Source organism: Tauraco erythrolophus, chromosome 29 (assembly GCF_009769465.1).
Source record: "Tauraco erythrolophus isolate bTauEry1 chromosome 29, bTauEry1.pri, whole genome shotgun sequence".
Lineage (NCBI taxonomy): Eukaryota > Metazoa > Chordata > Aves > Musophagiformes > Musophagidae > Tauraco > Tauraco erythrolophus.
In genome coordinates, this window is record NC_141493.1 from 2,584,889 (window position 1) to 2,608,268 (window position 23,380).

A 23,380-nucleotide genomic window follows, 5' to 3' on the forward strand; every position below is an offset into this window, starting at 1 on the left:
TCAGCTATTACATGTCATAGATTTCCTATTTGTCCATCTACCCACCCATAAAATATATAAACTGGCCGTGAGCAACTTCCTGAGCCGGGGCAAAAGACGTGCGGAAGCGACGGGAGGTCGACCCGAGCAGCCCGTTTGGTGCTCGCTGTTGTGACATCCTCTTCAGAATTTAATTAAAAAAAATAATAATAAAAAAATCATGATTAATGATACGGCATCAGCTCCCGGGGCCAGCTGTGTAGTTTTCCGCTCTCAACTAAAAGGCTGCCAAAAGGAAGAGCCTCCTTAAAAACACAAGTGTGTGAATTCTGCCCGTTGAGGGTTAGGAACTCCTCTGCGTGGCTCAGCTGATGGCTCGGAGAGTCGGAGCATCCCGAGAGCCCAGTCCCAAACTGGGACCATGTTTGTGCCCGTCCAGTCTTGCTGCCTCTATTTGTGCAGGGAGCAGCATTTATTCCCCTCCAGTAGGATTTGCCTTCGTCTAATTTCACGCCACGGCGATAAATTTTGGCCTTTGGAAGCGACGGGATGCTGCGGGCATCGGCCAGCTGCAGGGACCTGCTGCCCATGGGCATGGCAGGGAGCGGGGAGCCTCGTCCCTGCAGCTCTTCTGGCCTCAAAAACAGTGTGTGGGTGCCCCTGGAGCAGCGTTTTTCCACCTGCTCCAGCCCAAACCCAGACCCTTTTGCACTAAACTTTATGTAAATACGGGATTTAGAGGGTACACACTCCCCTTTCAGTGCAGGCAGCCCTGAGCAGTGTTTAGCAGGAGCCTGCACTGCGTTGGAGGGTTTTATTTTCCAGCCCAGCTAAGGTTTCACTCCATTATTCAGTTAAGAGGGAGATGAGGTTACGGAGCCGAGGAACGGCGATGCCAGGGGGTACCCAGGGCAGCATCCCCTTCCCGCTCCTGGGACACGGGGACACGCTGCCTCCATCCGCTCACCCCGGCCCCCGAGTGGGCCCTGCCTGTGCCGTGCCACGGCGGCCAGATGTGGCCAGCGCCAGCTGCAGCTGGTTCTTACGGCCGCGAGTTTCACAATATTTATTTTTGCCTTTCACGGGTTTCGCGGGCTGTCGGTGCGCCCGGGAGCCGCTCCGTTGGCTCAAGTGCTGCCCAGGAGCCGGTGCTGGCTGGAGGAAAGACCCAGATCTTGTGTTATTTCCCTTCGTGCCATGAAAACCGCCAGCAGACGGGGCAGCGGGACACAGTCCTGGCTCGCCAGCCTGTCCTGAGGCTCGTGGCCGTGCCGCGTGCGTGGCCCAGCCGCGGAGCCGGGGAGTGTCAGCGCGGGGAAGACCCTGGGCACAGCCCTGCTGACCCACAGGGCTGTATTTGCTCCACTCGATGCTGGTTGAGGCATCCCACTGTGTTTTCCTTGGAAACCAGCTCTGCCAGTGGCTTTTTTGGAGCGGTCGCTGCCTTAAGCCGGCCCGGCGAGGCAGGCGGGGGGGAGGGGGTGGTCAGCACCCCGCCACAAACCCCACCACCACCCTGTTTGGGCTGAAACAGGGATGGAGCTGATGGGACAGCTGCTTCTGAGCAAGAGAGTGACAAAAAGGGACCCTTCAGGGCCACCACATCGCCCGGGTGCGGGTGCCCGTGGGCTGGGGGGGTGCGAGGGAAGAGGAGGGGGAGCTTGGCTCACTTAAAAGGCTTTTAAAAATACGACCGAGTTCCTTTACATTATTTAAAAGCCTCTTTAAAGAGCAGCTGCCTCCTATTAATACTGCCCGGGCTGATAATCTTCGCTGGGATCTATCTTTAGAGCGCTGCCAGCAGCGATGGGAGCTGGAGGTGCAGCGAGGGGGTGACGTCAGGCTGCGCCCCAGCTCCGGGGGCGGCGGGACCAGCTGAAAACACATCGGAGCCTCCCAGGAGGAGCAGAGCTGGGAGGAAAGCAAATAGTACCCCTGGCTTTTTGGGGTGGGTGCTTTGGAGAAGTCAACTTGTCGGTTGCCCGTTTGCTGCGAAACGCCCGTCTTTTTGCGAGGCTCGAGAGCAGTTTTTGGGGAGCAGTCGAGGTGGGGTGAGGATGAGGATGATGATGTGCTTTGCCAGCTCAGCCGTGATGTGGTTTAAGCCCAGCTCAGGGATAAGTGTGTAGACAAGCCTTGGTTTTCTCGCTGCCCGGTGCAATCCCCGTAGCAGTGCTGGGAACGATGCTGTTGGAGCCGGCTGCACTCCAAGCAAACCACGGCAGAGTTTGCAGAGCTGAAGCTCTGCCCCGAATCAGCCCTCACTCCTCCCTGCCTTGAATCCAGGCTGGAATCGTGATGATTCCACGTTTTCAGGTGCCGTCCTTTGACGCAAGCGTGGCTTCAAAAGGGGCCCGGAATAATCCCACTCTCCGGCGTCAGCGCCGTGGGGGGAAGAGGGTGAGCGGGATCAAAACTCTTTGACTTGTTTTTATTTCCTTTGCTTTCTTAATCACTTCCTGACAGCCCCGGAGCTGCATGAGAAACCCTCCGGAGCGGTGGTGTGCGAGGGCTGACGCAGCTTTCGCCCCGGCCCCAGCTGGGCAGCCGGGGGGGTTTTGGTGGGGATTAACCCCGAGCTTCGAGCTTTGCCCTTTGCCATGATGACCAAATCCCACATTTCTTGAGATTTCCTCAATCATTGTCTTCAAATCAAATCGGAGCTGAGCTGGAAGCCCGAAATGCCTCGCCAGAAGAGAGCATCTCCGTGCTTTCTATCCCCTCATTGCGTGAACCAAATCCATCCTTCATTTGCCCTGGTTGGACTTATCCTGGGGGTGACCAGAACTTTTTGGGAGCTCAAATCTCAGCCAGGCATTGGGATGCTGAAGGTGGCAGCAAGCTGGGCCAGTTGGCTCACTTCTTTTAAGGCATTTAGGGGCAACGGACGTGGCTAATCCTTCACTCAGCGTGCGAGAAACTTATTACCGCATTAAAACAACATCTACAACCTCGGTAAGGAACTGCTGCCTGCGTGACAGGCAGCCAGAGTACATCGGGTCTCTCTGAGCACGCATTTAATTTAGACAAACCACTGTATTATTCATTCCTTCGTGTCGTGCCCATCAGCTGAGTATCAGGGGATGCTAAAAAAACTAACGCGTGACGGTGTCTGCTGAGAAAATTGCTGGAAATTCAGATTATAGGGAAGATTTTGCTCTCTGTACGGCAAACGAACTTTTTCTAGTAGTTTGAATATCAGAGCAGAGGGTTATTTGCTATTTCGGTGGCAGATGAAACCCTCAGCTGCTGCAAAATCGAGTAGGAGGTCGTAAAGCTGCACTGGGCACCGGATGTGAAATTCGGGAGCCGTCGCAGCCAGATGCTCCCAGCAACTGGGTCGCACGAGGACGGGGTGTGGGTGGCAGCCGAGACCCACTGTGCTGGAGAAGGGCTGGGGTTTGGGGCTGGGATGGTCTCAGCTGGCATCGAGCTGCTTTTTCAGCCTTGCTGAGTGCCCGTGAGCCCACACTGGGGCTTTGGAGCCCCAAAAGGGGATGCTGGGAAAATCCTGGATATTTGTGGAAAATTCCTCTGGATGCTGATCTTCCCCAGAGCACTGAGGGGCCCCGAGGCTTCGAGTGAAAGGTCCCTCATACTTGACTCTGATTAGTGACTAAGGATGGGGCGAGCGTCAGGTTCCACGAACTCCAAGTACGCCCCAAGGAAGAATAAAGCCGCACAATGGTGGGAGCAGAGCAGAACGCCTTTCCACACCAGAGGAAAAACCAATATTGTCCTTCTGGTAATCTCATTTTTTCGGCCAGAACCGTACCACTCCCCATCCTTAAGGGAAGTTTGCTCCCTGACCTGGGAATCCAGCTCCGGGGCTGGTGCATCTCCCCGGGGGCCCCGTGGGTGGATCTGCCCGGAGCCCTTTCCTCTGACGCAGCGATAAAACATCTGCCCTCTCCAGCTCCATCAATCAAAGCTCGGATGGTGTCAGCGGGGCTCGGGGGGTCCGTCCCCGCCGGCACCCGCGCGAGTGACGAGGAGGAAAACGCTCGTGCGTCGTTGGGACTCTCTTGACTCACCGACAACGGCTCCACCTCGCCCGTCACGCACTTTGCCGCGAGCCGCCGCGACTCTCGGCCTCCTCCTTCCTTCCTCCCGAGGACCAAATCTTCCTTTTTCACCCAAAGGAAGGAAAGGTTTCCCTCGGGCAGGAAAGCTGCGCGGCCGCACGGCAGGAGCGCGTCCCGGGACACGGCCGTTGGGGCAGGGAGTTGAGCAACGTTCATGGAAACTCATCCACGGGAGCGCTGGAGTGAGCAAATGTGATGGAGGCGCGATAAACCCCCCCAAAATCTGTATTCTTCTCTTATTGCTCAGATTAATTTGATTTTTTAAAATTTTCATGCTTGTGGCTTCTCTACGAGGCTGCCCTTGGGGGACCGTGCTCTTCGCTGTGGCTGTAGGAATAAAAGCATATTTAGGAAAAGATCAAAGAGGCCTTTTCCAGATAATTAGCCACGAATGTGAACTCACATCCCACAGACGGACACCTCATTCCCATGAAAATCATGGCCAAGGAATAAAAGTGATTCTACGAAACACATGTGAAACAGTTAAGCAAACAACGGCTCAGAAAAAGACTTTTTTTTTTTTTTTTTTTTTTTTTTAAGTCCTGAAAAAACTTCTAGGATTAATTATCAGCACAGTAATAAAAATAAATAACTGGGCTCCTTCTGCTGGTTTGGACTGTCTAAATTCCCCAGTTGAGAGCAAAATCATGCGAGGGTTTCGGTACAACTGGCTGGAGATGGCTGATGATTTTATTGAGCCCGGTTGATTACTCCAAGCCAAACAGCTCATCTAGAGAAGAGCAGGGATTTGTTTTCACGGCACAAAATGCTCCAAGCCTGCAGATGAAAAATAACCCTGAAGGAAATTCAAAGGAACCAACCGGATTTTTCTCCCAGCTTGAGAATACAGGGAATGCAGTTTCCATAAAATGGTTTTTTTTTTCCTTTTTAAATAACCATTATGACCAGCCCGGACCCCCAGCATCCATCCCAGCTGGGAAAAAGGCTGGAGGGGGGAGCAGGAAGGTGCAGGAGGATCAATCCTCCTTCGTAGCCACAATCTGGGCTATCCTGGCATTTTGTTCTGCTTAAAAATAAGAACCCAAGTGGAAAAAAAAGAGAAAAAAAAATCCCGTCTGTGTGAAAATAATTACATTTCCCCCCTCATGAGCTCATACAGGTTTTACTAGTTTTTCCAGCTGCGTCTGGAATAAAACTCCCGTGTCTCTCGCAGGTATTTTCTGCCTGAGGTTCTCCAGTCCTTGCAGCACGGATCCCTCTCCACCGCCGAGATGAGGGGGTCCACAGCTGGAATTATCCAACGTGATCTCTAACGCCTGACTCGGCTTTTTTGAGGAGGAACCAGCCTTTGAAAATACAAGTCTGTCTATTGTGACCGAGGAGAGGAAGAGTTGGCTCCTTGGAAAATGCTGATTTATTGAAAGAAAATAATTTTTATGGGTGGCTTATGCTGTTGAACAACGTTGTCCATAAACTTTCCGTATCTGCTGAGTATCCCTCCCTCCAATCAGGCCTTGGGAAGAGAGGGATTTCCAGCAGCATCACCCCTAAAATATCCATCAGCATAATTTTCAGCCCTTGCTTTACACTGAGATAGATGAAAATCTCGCTTGCACTTGTACAGCTCGGCGTCCTGCGGCGGTGAGTTCCCCAGTTGATGGTACGGTGAAGTTCACATCCATTTGCATTTCTTCTGCACGATGGGAATGACCACTGGGCAGCCTGTTTGTTTGCACTTTGATTATATTTTTAGCATCCTACTTCACTTTTTTTATAAACATCTTTCGTATTCCCGGTCATACCGCTGAATCATGATGGCAAAGACAATGTCCTTTATTATACTGTGGAAGAGGTGGTTTTTTTTTCAGCTTTTTATTTTTCTAAGTTCACGGGAGGCAGGAAGCGGAGTCTGTTCCCAAATTTCACTCCCAGTCGTTTTGCCCAGAGCCATGTGAAGTGCCAAAGATCACACTCCTCCTCTCCTGCTCTCGCTCTTTCTCTCTCTCCCCCCTTGCTCAGAATAGCAAAACAAGCAGGAAGGGTGAGGACCAGAAAATCTGAAATGATTTTCCCCTTGTTTTGTAATGAAACTTTTTTTTTTAAATTAAAAAAAAAAATAATTTTTTTTTTTTTTTTTTAAATTAAAAAAAAAAAGGACAAGACAAGAACATCAGTCAATCATGCACTTTGGGCCTCGGCCAAATCAAATTAACTCCTGGGCTGTTTGTTCCATTTGAAGATGATAACCAGGACTTTAGTGCACTCTGAGCTCTGTGCCGTCATCCAGCTGAGATTCCCTTTTCCAGCAGCTCTTTTCTGCACAGTCTTTCCACCAAGGTGGCTGTTTGGGTTCGACTCCAGTCGCTGCTGGGTGGTCGAAACCAAAACCCTGGTTATCCCCAGCACTGCTCTGAACACGGCGTTTGCTTTCCAACCCTTGAGAAGTTGTTGCATCTCAGAAATACTGTCGCAGTTGGTGATGCCAGGTAAAAAAATCTCCCATGACGTTTCCAATAATAATACTAATAATATTGATAATCCCTGTTGAACAGCCTGATTAACACCTTTGGTTTTTTTAAAGAACTTCACTTGCCTCACGCCGCCCGCTTTATACACTGTGTAAATGGCTCGTTGACATTTTTATCCATAGAATCGATCATCCCCACCACGAGGCCGGTCTTGAATTTGGGAGGAGGAAGGAAAACTTGCATCATAACGCCGCGCTTTCTGCCGGAGCACAGCTGATTTGCTCTGAACCGTGCCGGAGAGTTCGCGTGTCATTTACTCCTTTCATCCCGGGGTCGAGTTGTAGCACTTGGGAGAGTTAAAGGGAGAAAGAAAAAAAGCCCAATGCAGAATGAGCAGAGTTAAAAAATGCAGAAATTAGTACAGGAACAGCCAGATTTCTAAGTGACTCTGCGCACTGGGGTGATGCTTTGGGCCAGCAAAACGAAATCCCCAAATTCCCTACGAGCAGTTTCGTTTTAGGGATGTGGTTTGCTGACGAAGCCATACAGGCTGAGATTTATGAAGATTTCATATGAATAGTGCATTGTATTGACAGTAATTATATTAAAGTAGTTATTAATTACAAAATAGCTGTGAAAGCCAGTTTTTGAAAACGTGGCATCAGTCCTATTTCCAAGGCAATCATTTTTGCAAGAGCAGAAACATTAACTGGCTTTGTCTTGAGCAACATATAATGCAGTTTATCCCTAATTTTTTTGGTCATTTCTAATTGAACACTGTTCCCTTTGCTTCTAGAAAGTGTGTGTGTGTGGAGGTTGATTTGATTGATTATTGATTTACAGGTGGGTGAGTGGATGCACCTGTCCAGCAAGTGATTTGGGGATTCCTACTACTGGAAAAGCAAATTAAAAAACCAGAGGGTGACATTCATTTCTAAGACCTTTGGCATGCCGGATGACTCGGTGGCACTTGGATGTAGATGGGAACTGGTTTTGTGCTCCTTTGTTAACCAAACCGATGGGATGCTTGGTGATGGAAGTGAACCTGATGTTTCTTAGTAATCCTTTTTGTTTTTAACTTTTTCACTTGGGGAAAGGATTTTATGGAAAACCTGATCCAATGGGCAGAGCAGCCGAGTGCCACGGATGATGGAAGAGCCCTTTCTAGGCGACTTCCTAAAGCAGGATCCAGGTAAGCAGGTTGGGGGGGGGCTCATCACCACCTAAATTAATAGCAGCAAATGGGAGCTCAAGGAGGGTCCAATGCCTTTGGCACCTCGGCCCTGGTTTGCAGCGATGTTGGACAAGCATCGCTCCGGCTCGTCAACTCTCAATGCTGCGGCCAACCGCAGCTTATTTGTTTGTAAAGAATGATAAATTCTGATTTTGGTAAGTTCCTGGAGCTTAGTATGAACTCAGCTTTTGACTAAGAAAGGATTTAAACAAAAGCAAAGTTTTAATAGTCTCTTTTGAAAGTAATTTCTATGTTGCTGGACAGAATAAGAAGGAAGAGATTTTTTTTTTTAATCTGACTGTATTGCTAATATTTATTCTTTAGTTCTCTCGGACAAGTCTTACTCTAAAAACAACTATTTCCCCCACCACATTAAACTTTGCAGTAGCTTTTGGAGCAATAACTCTGAATTAGTCTGCCAGTCCTCCTCTGATGAGTATTAAACTTTTTCTGATCTTCCACTGGAAATTAGAGATTTCCTGAATGAGGTGTAAACGCACATTTACATGTACATCCAAGCCAAAATCAAGGTATTTCTTTTTTCCTGCAGTGCTGTTATGGATGCATTTATTAAAAAATGGTTCTGCCTTAATTTGGTTATCAGGCTAAATAAGATCCCATTTACGAGGTCAGGCTACTGTCAAAGAGAATGATGACAAGAGCTGTATTAACGCCGGGATTTACGGCTGCTCTTGGACTTTGTGGGACCCAGGATCAGAGGTTTTGGTCAAACGTATCCAGAGGATTATTCCAGTGATACTTGGCATGGTGGTCTAGATGCCTGAAGGCTACTTCAGGAATCATTTACTCTGCACTCACTCCCTTCTACCTAATTTTCTCCTGCCTTCCCATCACCGCTGGACCTGAGCCCCAGATATTCAGCATCCAGAACAGACCTAAAAGCCACGATGCTCAGTTGAAGGTAAGTGCAACAACTTGCTGGTTGGTAGCACCATAATCAGCAGTCACAGTAAGGTTCAACGAAAAGAGTCAGACACCAAAAACCCTTAAATTTGACATTTTATTTCATTGCAGAAGAAAATCCAACATAGGCCTCATTATGTTATGCATCTTTAATTATAAAAATAAGCAAAGAAAATAACTTGCATCTTTCTCATTACTATGATATGTTTCAAATAACCTTTATATGAACACACTGAGCTTTAAAAATGTAATTTAAACAATAAATAATGACATATACCAGATATGCTCACTGTTTATTCCAGTACTCAGCAAAAAACCAAAAAAAACCCAAACTCTCTCCCTCTTCTAAGTATCTTTAAATTATAAATACATAATGCAAATTTATAATGGCACAAAACATCTAAAGTGCAAACAAATCACAATGAGAATCATGCAAACGTTTCTAGATAAGCCCCTCCCCGCCCCCAAGAGAAATCATTTTGCAATGAACGCAAGATTAAAAAAATAAAGCATTAGAGATTAAATAAAACGTGAAATAGCTGGACTTAATATTGAGAAGCACTCCCCATCCCCAGGGGGATCTCTCTCACCTAATTCAAACCATCTAAAAATCCAGCCCCCTCCCCATCGATGGGAAGAAGATGGAGCTTTACGTGACCAGCTGAGCCCCGATGGCAGAAGTTAGGCAAGGTGAACCCCAGGGCTTTGGATATTATGGATGTGTGCTCAGGGCTCCCTGCCTGCTTCAGCAGAGGGGAAAAAAGTGACACCTTAAAGCAGCTGGAAAATCTCATGATGTAGGTGAGCGCCCAGCAGCGGTGCCGGCGCGGAGCGGCAGAGCTTTGGTTTGCACGGGTGACGTTTCCCCGTGAGACCAGAGCAAATTGAATCGGGGGGGGAATTATTCTTCCCACTCGTGTTACGGGGACAATAACTTTAAATTCCCATTGGAAAAGGAAAGTTAATTACGATGACCTGAAAGGACAGGGTTTGGGGTAATCTAAGCCTCCTCCCCAGCCCCAACTCAACTTCGCAAACCTTCTTTGGGTTTTCGTAGAAATGGATGCACAAAGCAACGGAGATGCCACGTGCCACCTCCACGGAGAACGGTGGCTGGTAGACGTCCCCAGCGTCGTGGTGGGGTGCCCAAAGCGGGGGGCTGCGGGTTGCTTGGCACGGTCCAGAGCCGGATGCCACGGCACCAGGGCAGCCATCCACCTGCCCATGGTTTGGGCACTGTCTCCAGCCAAATAAAGAGCTTTTTGTACCTGTTTCCCCAAACAGCGCCGTGCCCTCGCTGCTCAAAGCCCAGCAGACCTCCCTGTTCAGCAACACCCGGCTCCGACGCTGCGGGGCGGAGAGATGCCCGTGCACCGTTCTGGGATCAGGTCCTAAGCACAGGTCGAGTTTTTAGGGACAGGATATTCAAAGGGCCTTTGGTTTTCACCTTGCAAAACTTCTTTGCGTTGGACTCTACATACCTGACTGTGATTTAAGAACGAGCAATATTGCATCTTGCTTGCCCTGGACGGCACGATTCAGAATTTAAAAAAAAAAAAAAAAAAAAAAAATTAAAAAGAAAAAAATAACAACCCTCTACCGTCAGCAACATTTTTTGCTGCTTACAATTTTATGACAGCACTTTTGGGCTACATTTAATGAAGACAGCAATATTAGAAATGCTGCCACTGCATCTGGTTTCAATATATTAGCAGCAAGTTATTGTTTAAAGGCTTTGTGGTTTAAAACAAAAACAAACCAAAAAAGTTATATTGCTTTAGATTTTTGAAAAGAAAAATAGATCCCTCCTTTACTAAGCTCTCTAACTAGTTGAACGAGAGTCATCCACTCTGCAGACGGACTCTGACGGGATAGATTTGGAGTGTGGAAGTGCCTCGTTGCTCGCTTCCACGAGCCAAAAAAGCCACGGCGTGGCTTTTTTTGGCTCCCTGCAGCCCGGCCGGGCTACTGTGCGCGCGGAGCCTTCGGGAGGAAAGGGGGATCCGAGAGCCGTGACGCGGGTGTCCTCGGGAAGGCAGGCACGGTGCGGCGCTTCCCAAGCCGAAGAGAATTGAAGGAGTTTTCCTGCCTTTCCCCAGAAACCAACTTTCTAAAGGAAGTTTTTACCCTGTGGCAGCTACGAGATGCCAAAGCAGCTTTTTGTCAGCCATCTGATCATTCCCCAAACAGCTCTCGTGCCTTGGGTACCGCTGCGTCGCACGGCAGCTCTGTGGATTTAGGACTGGCCAGTCTGATCTCTTATTTATTTTATTTTTTTTTTTTTCCATTTTAACTATGAGAAGAGAGGTTTGTTTCCGGCCCTGTCTCAATAATTGCTGTCCTAAACGTTTTCTCTCTTCCATTATAAAAAGGCCACAGAGTAGAATGTGAACTCTTGAATACGACAGAGATACTGTTTCCAGGAAAAAAGAAATAGCTAACTTACAAAACTAAGTTTATGCAATAAAGTTATTATATTCTGCTCCTTTTAAGCAGACTCTCGTGGAATTTATGTACAGTACATGACAGCTTTTAAAACTATTTATACCACAGTTAGAGCAAGACCTTTAATACTCTAGTCTTAAGACAGGGTTTGTTTTTGTTAGATTTCTTTTAAAGCTTTAGACAGTTAAATACAGTACGTAGATGTTAGCTTTTAAATACAATGCAAGATTATGTAACCTTCTGACTAGCTTCAACCATAGACTGGCACCTCTTGTCATCATTTCCGTAGTACAAAATGTTCCTTTCCTGATTTGGTGTGTGTCGGGGGTGGTGGTGGGGGGGTCGTTTTAACTCATTTTGCACTGTGGTGCCAGGTCACGGTAACTAGAATCACCCACAGCAAGCGAGTTGGGTAAATCGACGGGTTAACGGAGCTGGATCGGAAGGATTAGGACCGTATGACACCAAGAGACCAGGAATATGACATTCATATTCGTCCATGGCCAGCACAGATTCATAACACGAATTCCACTGACATCTTTAGGATGTGCAATAGTTATTAGTGCATCTATTGTCGCCTACCAGCTTACTACAAGAGAGAATGAGCGATGCTCCTTGGTGCCAAATCTTCAGACTTCGATGGCGTTGGCGCTACAGTACGTTCAGAGTTTGGTGTCTGAAGGCCTGACTACTGTATGGTTATATTTAAGACTAAGATTGTTTGGGGTATCTTTTGGTGGGGGGGGAAAAAAAAAAAAGAGATGGAGACATTTTGACGGCGGGAAAGCTGAGACACTGAACACAGACCCATGCAAAAGTTTTGTTCGAGAGGAATAGAAAATATTAATGACTAAATCTAAAACCAGTTCCTAGTTGTTATTAAAACTAGCTACAGTACACTTGGTTTGGGTGCATTACTCTTCTAGAAGAGAGACTTCAGCTTTGGTAGTGCTTAGCATCCCTTACACACCCATGGTCGCTCCCCGGCGGCGTTACGCGCTCTCGGCGGAGCTGCGCTTTGCGTGGGCCGGGACGGACCCCTCACCTCGGAGGTTCCTGAAGTAGAGTTTGAGCTTCTGCGGCTCGCTGATGCGTCTCCGGGTGAAGTCCGCGCGCGGGTGGCCCTGGGCGCAGTGATCTGTCTGCAGCAGGTGGAAGAGGCTTGCCATGTTGGGCCCGATCTTCTCCATCAAGCTGTCCTTGATGGTGCTGACAGTCTCTTCGTCACACTCCAATAAGCTTCTCACCAGCTTGTTGTAATACCTGCCCGAGAGTTACCGTCCGTTATTCCAACTCATCTCCCAGCAAGACCAAAGAAGCAAGGTAAGAGCTGATCTCAAGCCAGGAGACCAGTCCAAGCAACAAAATTAAGAGAACCAGAATATTTAAATTATTCAGGGTGTGTTTGAAACTCATTTTTGACAGCGCACAATGTACATATTCTCACTGCATCTAACAAATGCCCAGGACCTGGAGATGCTGTGCCCATGACATACGGAAGGAACACAACCCATCGAACTTCTAATTTAGTTGTCCTAAATGAGTAGCTGCTCCAGCTCTGGAAGGAAAGGCTGGCAGCACAAGGGATTTTGGTGTTACCTTGGTGGATCGGGAAGAAGGTGAGAACGAGGAGCTAAACCCATCTGGTAATTGGCTTATGTGTGTGTTTTACTCTCTGCTAAACAACCCAAGTTTCTAGAGCTTTAGGAAGACAAATAATTGCATCTTTCTAAAAGACAGAGAGTGCCCATCACCAGTCAGGGTGACAGCCTAAACAGACCACCGGTCTGAGCCCGTACGACCCTTCCTATGAACACATCCACCCCTGTGGCACCATTCCCCTTTGTCCCTCTCCCCTCCCCTCCGTGCGCAGCCTTTAGCAAGGGACCAGGAGAGGGAGAGGGAAGCTCAGCCCAAGTCAGAGCCTGACAGATGCATGTATTCCCTGGAGCCAGATCTTTAGGACACACAAGCAGTTGTCACTTCCAACAAGCTGACCATGCGTTAAATCGCCAGCGGGGACCTTATGCTCTGCCCTGTTGCGCGCCCACCTCCTCCGCAGCCAACTGCTGCGTTGTCGCCTTCCCGCAGCCCCGAGCACGCGTTCCGCGCTCAAGGAAGGCGCCAGGAATTTGTGCTCATCTGTGTCCCCAGCGCTGCTGGAGCCCAGCAGGGAACGGCGCTGGAAGGACCGATGCTCCGGGGGGCTAAGGCAGAACCAGCCCTGCGTGCACGGCTGGCTCGGGAGGGAGGGTGGGACCTCACTGTACATGAGAGCATCTTCACAGGGAGAGAAAGTTCGGAAAAGAGGAGCAGTCCCATGTTCACTGGGCTACTTCTGCCTGAAAGGACAACGGGGAACTTATTTTAAGCCTTTAAGGTCACCGTGACATTTTTCCACAGGAGCAGAGAAGAGAATAACCCGCAGGTGGAGGAGGGGAAGGAAGAGGGAAATGAGAGTTCACATTCAAACCGCTTTCCTAAGGCTCAGCTCTGGCCTTTAGAGCAGCCAGGGGAGGTCGGGTGAGGTTAAAGTTTCTGCTGCACTTGAAGCACAAAAGGACCAGGCTTTGGCACGGCGGAGCACAGCGCGAGCACGGCTCGGCGCTGCTAACGGTACGGTCTGAAGGGTGCACAGTAGTTGACGATGACCACGTCTGCACGAGCCACGCGTCCAGCTTAGATCAGTCCCAGTCCAAGCGGACAGGAGGAACAGATCCCATCCACCCTCCTCCGTCACACAAACCCAGCTCGGTGGTTTCCACGGCCGGGGCTGCAATCAAACAGCTCCGGTGCCTTCCAGCAGCTCGACTGCAAGCGAAGGCAACAAGGCTTTCCTCTCCCCCTGCTCCTGCCATGAGATTAAATCACAGGAAGATGCTATGACCTTTAACTACTTCCTCTCAGTGTCCCAGGCCAAGTGGCACATTCTTATTCTGTGGCTATGTTGGGACAGGGGCTGGGAAAGCAGGATGCTTTAGGAGACCTCAGCGTAAACTATTAGCTGGGAAATCCTGCTGCTTTTGTTACTCAACATGTCATAATATCCTTTGGCTTTGACAAGGGTTGGCGGCTGTGGGGGAGGAGTTCCCTTGGCCTCAGGAGAACAGCGGCTTCGGCTCAGGCTCGGTCCTCTGGAGAGGAACGTCCCCAGCACGTATAGCACCACTGCTGTGTCATCGCATCCTCCCTCGCTCCAGTGTCCATAGGTCCCCGCTCCACCCAGTGCCCTGCCAAGGGCTCCTTAACTCTACAATCCATCGTATCAACCTGAACTTCTCTTTCAGCCTGGGAAACACCGATGCCGCGGTGCTGCTTTCTCCTCATCCCAGCCCTCGGGGGAACGCTCCAGCAAACCTCCTCCAAATTTCCTTGGGGGAAGAGGGGAAAGACACACAAGCAAGGTAATTTTTGCCTTCCCACAAGTATAATTTTCTGGATATAATATGTACAGTAAGGTTTTCTATAATAAATTTATGCTGGTCGGAGATGGAACATCTATACATCACTCACATACCTGTCCTAGGGTAGGTCTGGAGGCTCAAGATACTTCTAGATCACGTCAAACAGCCACCCCAGAGGAGCTGCAGCACTGGCCACAGCCAGCCAACGTGTTAAATTGCAGCTTGGTCTGTTTGCACTCAAATTCTAGAGTATATTTACTCAAACTGCTCAAAAAGATCCCTTTTATCCCAATCACAAGACTCAGCACTGATTGTTCCAGGATTTAGAGGAAGAAATCCTTGCCCTTGCAGCGTGACTGTGCAGACTGCAGAGGCTTCAGGGAGCTACTCTCTGTCCCTTGTCCTTGGAGGATGGGGACAGGGCAGTTCTGTGCTCAGATAAAGGCGTCAGAGAGCAGCGTGACGTGCCCATTTCTGCAGGCAGCCTTTGCTATCAAGAAGAAACAGAGGTAAAGAAAACCCTAAAAGAGATTATTAAGAACACCAGACTATCCCTAGAAATAAGAACTACTGGATCACGGCAGAATAAGGTTATAGAGGAGCCTGTTCACCAGTTCCCTTTAAGCTTCCCTAGTTCTTCCCATTGCCATGGTCAGTCGGAGGGCAAGGCCTCGTTTGCTACGTGCCATATAAACCCAAAAAAGGGGATGGTTGCAGTCTGAAGAAGTGAAGGACATTGCAATGGGTTGAGAAGCTCTCAAGTGCTCGATACGCCAGAGCTGCCACATGAATCAAACTGCTTTGGTATTTAAAAGCTCCGTTTACCATCATACTGCATTCAAACTAAAAGAACTAATGTTTAAGCAAACTCCAGGCTTTGAAGTAACGTATGTCTAGTTCATTTTATGATTCTCCCCTGGAGATGTTTATAAGCGTATTTACCAAAAAGAGAATCAGAAGAATGCTGGTAAAACTTAAAAAGGATTTGAAAAGGCAGAGAACGTTACTCAGGCTAAGCTCTATCAGAAGAGAAGTGAGAAGTTCACCAACTCGGTTCCCCTCCTTTCTTTCTCTGTGCTTCACGTTTTGGCATTTGATGCATTTCAACTGGGGAAAGCTCCACGTACCGGTTTGAGAACTGATTCGGAAGCTGGACGACTTCTGTGATGGCTTCAGGATTTCGTTTCGCAATGCCGCACATGTCCAGTTTGCTGTAGCACTCCTCTTGCACTTCGGAGATCATTCTTTGGAAAGTGGAGCATCTTCGGATGGCAAGGAACACCTTGGACGTCACCCCGTTTGCAATGCATTTCAAGCTTTCTTTCACAAAAGCTTTTCCCTGGAAACAGAAGAAAAACCTTAAACTGCAACAGATTTCACAGAAAGGGATGTGTTAACAGGTACTCTGCAGTGGCTGGCTGCTACTAATTACCCTTGCTGCAATTACAGACCTGCTGGAGGTCCCCTTCCAAGCACGGCAAGGACCTGGACCCTAAACGCTTGCAATTATTCCATAGTTATATCCACAGCAGTTGAAGTCGGAATGCACACAGTCCGCAGAGAACAGGGAGCTCCTGTTCCCAAAAGGTTTAGGCAATGGAAGTTTTTGCATGAACAGACAGAGAAGCGCCAGCACCGAGATGGGCCAATTCTGCCCTCTGGGAGGGGACTGGGCTGCTCACTGCACACCAGCGATTTCGTGCATCTGGTTCACCAGACCTCAAGATGCGTTAAGAGCTTGGAAGTTTGTCCTTGGGAGCGAAAGGACAGGGAACAAGGGGGTGTGCACATTTTGGGAAGAAAGTATGAAGGAGAAGGGCCCTTAGCAGAGCCACAGTCCTCTGATATTATCCTATTTATTCTGCTGCGAGCGACTGCAGCTCTGGAGAGGCTGATCCGGCCGTGCATTCCCAGGCCCGAAGACTTCCAATACAAATCCAAGCCCTGTGCCAGGTCACACAGTCAGAGGACTGACTTTGTTAGAAGAACGTTTATATTTCCTCCTGAAGAGGAAACTTAGCTCTCCGCCCCACAAAACACTCCTTGCCAAGTCCTCACACACAGTGTACAGTATGTGGAAAATGTACTGTAGAAAATAGCCCTGAAGGATGCATCTGTAGCCAAAACCCAAAATCACGGTCCAGGGGAGTAGCTAAGCAGCAGGAAGGGCTGCGAGGAAGGAAGGGTTAAGCCTGCACAGACCCCATCTCCACGAGGACAGAGAAATGGAGGTGTCCATCCAGCAAAGCGTTTAAGCACGTGCTGTACCGTGGCAGGACTTGTAAAAGCACTTTATTGAATCGGGGGATGAAAAGGGAGCTCTAACGGCGCGGGATTATTCTTGTCCCCTTTGTACTCGTACCGTACCTGAGTGTCAAATTTAGCAGCGCTGTACAGGAAGGACTTGCAGATGTCGTACATGCCATCCGTGTCGCACGTGGAGTTCTCCAGGCAGGCGAAGGCCCCGCAGCCCACCTGGAGGGCACTGTTCAGGCAGCGAACCACCTCGGCTGCGGAGAGAGGCACGGGCACAACGTTACGTACGCGCCGCTCCCCGGTGCCCGATGCCGTAAAGCCGTTCTCCAGCGCGACATCGGGTCATGCTCAACCATAGGCGAGCAGGAGCCTTACTGCTTTCCAGGACTGGAGGGAGAGGTAACAGGGAGAGGCCAAAGGCAATGCCAAAGGGAGTCATCAACTGAAGTCATGCAACAGACCACCAGCAAATCAAGGAATCATAGAATGGTTAGGGCTGGAAGGGACCTTCAAAGGAACGGAAACTGCAACTACCAAACCCCTCAATCGGTGGCATACGGGCTACAAGAGAGGCAACATCTGACAGTCTTTGGCTAGATGGACATTACAGGTCCATCCCAACCTAATTCCGATTGCGTGCATTTGCAGCTTCCCCCAGAGTCCCTCTAAAGAAGGCAGAAGTAACGAGGACGGGCCCATGAAGAGCACTGGGTGGTGAGGTCTCCTCCACGGTCTTAGACCGAAGGGAGGTCAGAGCAGCTCGGCAGCGTGTGGCTCACCAACCTCATCCAAAACCGAGACCGAAGTGATGGCGATTGCCAATGAGCTGGCATGGAATTTGCACTTACTGCGAGGAAGCGCTGGTTTTGTTAGCGCTGGAGGTATGTGAGCTTTTCTAAAAAGCTTAAAGTATCTAGAAATAAGATTTCAGTTTGCAGGTTAATTTTCAGAACCGCAAAGGACTTGAACGAGCAGCTTAGAGCTAAATACTAACCTGGTACCCAGCAGTTTGCAAGCACAGCCAAGAAAGGTCATATTGCTGAAGATTCACAAAGAGAAGGGGACGTTTGGGCAGAGAAAGTTAAGGTAATGGAGCTGACCATGTATAATTAAAATTGTTGAGGCAGTAGTTACTCTGAACAGGAGGGTATCCATGTCATCCCATCTTTTTTCGTGCAGATACTGTGCATTTTAACAATGAATCAGCAGTATTGCCACATGATTGCCCTGAAATTAGTAGGGATTAACCTTTTTTGGTAAGCTGAACATCTGTCCCCTTATGTGTCTGTGCAAGGCATATTCATTACTTTTGCAGATCATGTTACGAGACATTCTTTAGGAAGAAACGCAAACCCAGTGTCTCCCATCAAGATCCTAGGTGTGGGAAAAGTGAGGATTTGCATTTAGTGGAAGAGAACACACCTTATTAAGAGCTAAGTTGTAGCCTAAAGACGTTATCTATATAACCAGGATCTTTACAGAAAAGAGAAGGAAAAAAAAAATATTAAAAAAAAAAAATCACCCAATTAACCCCTCCTTGTTCTCCGCTCTTGCTTACGTGCCCAAAGGGAGAAATATTTGGTAAGATCATCCTCTCCCCAGTTCATAACCTCACCATCGCACGAGTCATTCCCATAATTACGTTTCCACAGGTTCAAATTATAACTTTGCTTTCAGCAGACTTAGTATGCATTAAGCTTTTATTGTTTTAGGCACGGTGCAATAGTGAGACCCTATGTTTCTATAGCAACCAAATACAAAAGGAAATTGAGCAAACACCCTAGTATAATGCTGCAGAGCCTTGCAGATCTAAAATAAGACATCTGTTAATGAGCTCCAAATTAGAGACCTAATATCTTTTCAGTATAGTAGAAGACAGATTTTTAAATTCCATTGTTCAAGACAATGTGTCCAACTTATCTAAGCATCTCTAGTGCACAAAGTAGAGACATCCAGAGCTGACTTGCCAGCAATTTTTTTTTAGCCATTGTAAAAGCAAGTTTGTTAAATGTCACAATCGTATTTTTTACGGTACCATCGAACTGATAGCAATCAGGTTTTGAAAATAAATGCTAGCAGTGGACAGTTTCTAGGTTACTGCATTCTTCAAAGTCGCATATCTCTCTCCCCCTCTTTGAATAGACAGATGTTTGGCAGAACAATGGTTCAGTCAAATTTCCACGGATTTTATCAACTTCCTAAAAAGCAAGAAATTTAACACCAAAGTATGATTGCAATTGGAGAAGAGAGAAAGATACATGCAAGCAGGGAAAAAAAGAAAAAAAAAGTACATGAAACTCATATAGTAGATGGGGGAGGAGGAGAGAGAATGGATTGCATCCTGCAAGCAGCTCACACACCGGTTCCCTGACCCAGCTCCTGAAAGGAGAAGATTTCTTCTCCAGCTATGCACCAATATCCTCTTGAATCAGACCCTTAAATTAATATTTTTTCCTACCAGCCATTAAGTTTATAAGTAAAATAAATTAAAAAAAAAAGGAGAAAAAAAAAAGAAAAAAAAAGAAAAATAATCAGCAGAGATATCTGAAACAGTTTAAGGCATCAGGGTTCAGGCTCGAAGCCCTCCTTGCTGGGTGTTACCTGAGTTCTGGGCTGCAACCCTGGGCTTCCTGGGGCTCACAGAGTCATTCTGTTCAGCTTCATAGGATGCAGATGCACTGATCACCAGCAGCAGCAGAAAACCAGACTTTAGGAGCATTCTCTGACAAGTTTCCGCTAAGTGTGGGTTTTTTTGGGTGGTTGTTTTTTTTTTTTTTGGTTGGGTTTGGTTTGTTGGTTTTTGGTTTTTTTTTTTTTGGGTGTATGTGTGTGTCTCTCTCCCTCTCCTCTTCCACTTCGGCTTGAGCAAAGACGTGGATCTGGATACGCGCTCCCGGGGAGAGAGAAAGGAGCGTGCGGAGGCTCGGGGACGCGCCGAGGCTCGGGGACGCGCCGCAGCCCGGCTCCGGCTCCGCTCCGGCTGCGCTGGCCCCGCCGGCTGCCGCTCGCTGGGGGCCCGCAGCCGCCGCCGGGCCTTTTATAGCCGCCCTTATCGGTCCCCCCCGGGCTGCGGAGCCAAGGGGGAGGCGCTGGGCAGAGCCAATGGCAGCCCGGACTCATTCAAGCCCCAGAAAACTGCAACTTCACAGGAAGCATATTTTCCAGCCAATTAAAAGTACCTGCCCAACAACAATAAGCAAAAAAAGTTAATCTTTGGAGAGGCGGTGGGAAAGGGAGGGGGCGCGGGGGGTGGTGGGGGGGGGACTTCCTATGGATGATTGAGCTCAAGGAAATGACAGCGCAGCCCTGAATCTTCCCCCACCTCCAAAAACATCACCTGCCCTTTAAGAAAAGACATTTTCCCATCTGTGTAGCACTTATCCCAGGGTTCCGGCAGCTCGGAAGGAGAGAAGGGGCATTTTTGGACGGCACATCCAAGGGGGGGGCTGGCACGGAGCCTTCGCACCGGGGGTCAGCTCAGCACCTGACCCGGGCCCCCCCCGAAAGCAGAGAGGACGCACCTGTGTGCGTGCAGCCGGCAGGCATCGCCGGTTGGCTGCCAAAGCACGTGTGCGCAGCGCCGAGCCCGGGCACAAACACACTGCACCTCACGTAGGCACATGCAAATATCCCCCCGGTGCCCAAAACCTTGTTCCTTGTGCGCCACGTTCCTTATCTTCCCCTCCCTTGCACAACGATGTTACTAAAATCCCGCGTTCGTACCTCAGGCTTCGGCGTAGGCTTGCTTTTACTGCTTCCCAGTGAAGCTCAAGAAACAATTTTTTTAGGTGTTTGGTGGTTTTCCTCCCTAGCCCCCTCCAATTCAATCCTGTTTTTTTTTTTGCAGATTTCATAACGGGAGGAGGCACCCTAATGCTTGATTCAATCTTCGTTTTAATAGGCACATAATGAGGATTAACACACTAGAGAACTGATTATCCTGTATACCAGAGACAATTTAAGGCTCTGAGTATTTAAGGGATGAAAGTATAAGCAGTAGTATTAAGCCTTAGAGCTGAAAGGAAATCGGGAAGGTGCGTGGAGAAAGAAGATTTACAGATAAAAAGTTACAAGTTCCTGCAGCTTAGAATAAGTCAGAAGATTTAGATATCAGATATTACTGATCAGAGACGAGATAGCTTCTTTTGGATGTTGAGCATGTTTATATTCTCACTCAGCTCTCCCCACGATCTTTTCTGTCAAAGGAAAAATACTCTCGTCTCTGTGGTGCCAGGCAAGGAAACGCAGCTCGGATGGATTCGTAGATCCATCCACGCACAGAAGTTCCATTGGGATGAGCCAGTTCGAGAAATCGCATTTAAGTGGAGGCGCAAAAAACCCGCGTCCTGTGGGCATTCATTCAGGTCTATGGGTGGCTAAATTTAAAAGTCAATAAGGAAGCAATTTAAAGAAAAACAGAAGTAGCCTCTTCCTTAGCAGAGCTCCAGAAACGGTGCCCGCTGCTTTACCTCATTCCTGTCTTTTTTTTTTTTTGCGTAGGTTTGACAGCTCTGACGGTGACAACGGGACTGCTCCGGTTCCCTGCCCCATCCCTGAGTCCCGATTTCTTCCGAGAGGGAGCTGACAGCTCGCTTTGGGCTGCTCAGCCCCATTCGTGTTGGCATATTTGGTGTCAGCTTCGATTGGAATAGCAACAGGAGCGAGGTTGTACTCCTGCCTTGGGGTCAAAATAACAGCTGTGCCAGATGTTCCAAGAACATTCAAAAAGCACTGAAACAGAAGGGTTTCGGGTTTCGTCTCGGTTCTGTGACACTGAGCCAATTCCATTAAATTAAAAAAAAAAATATAGAAAAAATAGAAAAAAAGAAGCAGCCCTGCAAAAGCACTGCGGTTTCTCTACTTAACAGGACCAGTCCAGTTTGCAAGTGAGAATAATCCCACAGGGTTTGATTCTGATTAAATCAAAATCAACGCTGGCATTGACTTCAATGGGGGATGAATCACCGTTCTATCTAAGTCCTATTTGGAGTGGAAGCATTGCATTTTCCACAAAATTGAATTTCAAACTCAAAGCCCAATTTCTCCACCCCTTCACCCCCAAGGTGAACATTCCTACTTGTCTTTTTTAATGTTTCAATCTGAACTGAAGTAGTTTGCAAAACAAAACAGGTTGTCGTGGCCCTCTGAGCACGTATACATCCTGATTCGAGTCCAAGTGTAGGGAAAAATTAGTAGCAAGTAGTTCCTATAGATACTAAAATTCTTCCAGCGCGTTTTCTGTTCTTTCTCATATCATTATTCCAGGGCTGATTTACACCCTTAGGGACATATTTAGTATTTGTACCTGCTGCATATTTTTAAAGCAACCAGTTTTAATTACGGAGAGCAATAACAGAAGATGAGGTTTGGTTTGGTAATGAGAACGAGCAGTACAATACTGTCTGATATACTGGATCAGGACACACGCAAATATTATAATGTCAGAAAAAGTTTATCGAGTCTCCAAAGAGCCCTTTTGAAGGCAGGACCTTGATTACTGCTTTAAGAAAGTGGGAAAATGAATTCAGGAGTGAAGGACCCATAAGGAGCTGCTGTCAAATTTGGCAGGAGACTTGTACGAGCAAATTTCTGCGTGAGATGTTTGGGTCCTTTGGTACCAGAGCGTATTTGCATTACTCATTTTGCATAGTGAAGGCAACAAGGACTGCAGAATCCCCTGTAACTTCCATTCCGTGCTCACTGTGTGATGGCAGTTAAAAGTCCTGTACTTGTCTTGTTTCTCTCTTGTGCTCAAGCTTTTAAAGGGAAAAAGAAGCAATCAGTGCAAGATTAGACCGAATTCAAAGACCAGTGGTTTGCCCACTCCAGGGTCGTGCCTTTAAGACTGCTAGAAGGTTTAGGGACACAAGAATAAAATCCCTTACAGGACAAGATTTTCCCTAAAAATCTTCCCTCCTCCTGTTCTCAATTAATAGCCGGCCTAGATCCTAGAGATCTCACCAGAAGAGAAAAAAAACCCCAAAAATAAAAACCCCAAAGATGTTCTGCTATTTGTTACTAAAGGCTCGACACAACCTGCTAGAAAAATTTTCTCCGTAGCTTCCCTTACAGGTTAAATGCTGCCCTGAACTAGAGGTATTTGTTTCCTGGCTGAGACACGTAAAGACAAAAAAAAAAGGCACTGTCAGCCCTGAGTGAACTGTCCCCTTCTTTCAATTTCCACGCAAGAGATGCTATCAAATTGAACACCATTGTACCACTCACAGTCTATTCCAAAGGTGTTAAGATTTTTGTCCAACCTCAAGAAGAAATATGGGGGGGGGGAGAAAATAAGAAAAAGAAAAGAGGGGAACCCAAAGTCAACAACCCCCCTGCTTCGTGCTCAGCTGCTCCCTGGCTGGAAGCTGCTGGGAGGGCAGCAGCCCCCCCTGCCATTGTGTAACTCGATCCCTGCCCACCTTTCAGCCCCCCCCCCCTTCCCCAGCACAGGACCCCTCCATTCGCTCCGCTCCGGAGGGACGTGAGCAACTGCATCACCTCGGGAGTTAGCAACGCTCCGCTGGCTCGTCCCTGCACGTCTGCTCCTTCCCAGCAAACCAACCTCCTCTCACGCCGCCTCTCGCGGCGGCGACACTTTGGCACACACGTCCGCAGCCACCCCAC

General features: G+C 48.2%; 1 protein-coding gene and 1 long non-coding RNA gene across 2 annotated transcripts in view; one reads left to right on the plus strand and one right to left on the minus strand.

The window, feature by feature from the left end:
• The window catches only part of LOC147526670 (uncharacterized), a 31,049-nt gene extending 24,954 nt beyond the window's left edge, over positions 1–6,095 (plus strand). Inside the window, exon 3 of the long non-coding RNA XR_015222913.1 lies at positions 5,239–6,095. This is a non-coding gene — a long non-coding RNA (uncharacterized LOC147526670). The remainder of the gene's footprint in view (positions 1–5,238) is intronic.
• Positions 6,096–12,088: 5,993 nt separating this feature from the next.
• On the minus strand, positions 12,089–19,504 carry STC1 (stanniocalcin 1). Its single transcript, XM_086628167.1, has 4 exons — positions 19,358–19,504; positions 16,868–17,010; positions 15,628–15,839; positions 12,089–12,359 (listed from the first exon to the last, which is right to left on the minus strand). Exons 1-4 carry the CDS (start codon positions 19,473–19,475, stop codon positions 12,089–12,091), a joined length of 744 nt encoding a protein of 247 aa, XP_086484293.1. The 5' UTR covers positions 19,476–19,504.
• Positions 19,505–23,380: the final 3,876 nt, after the last annotated feature.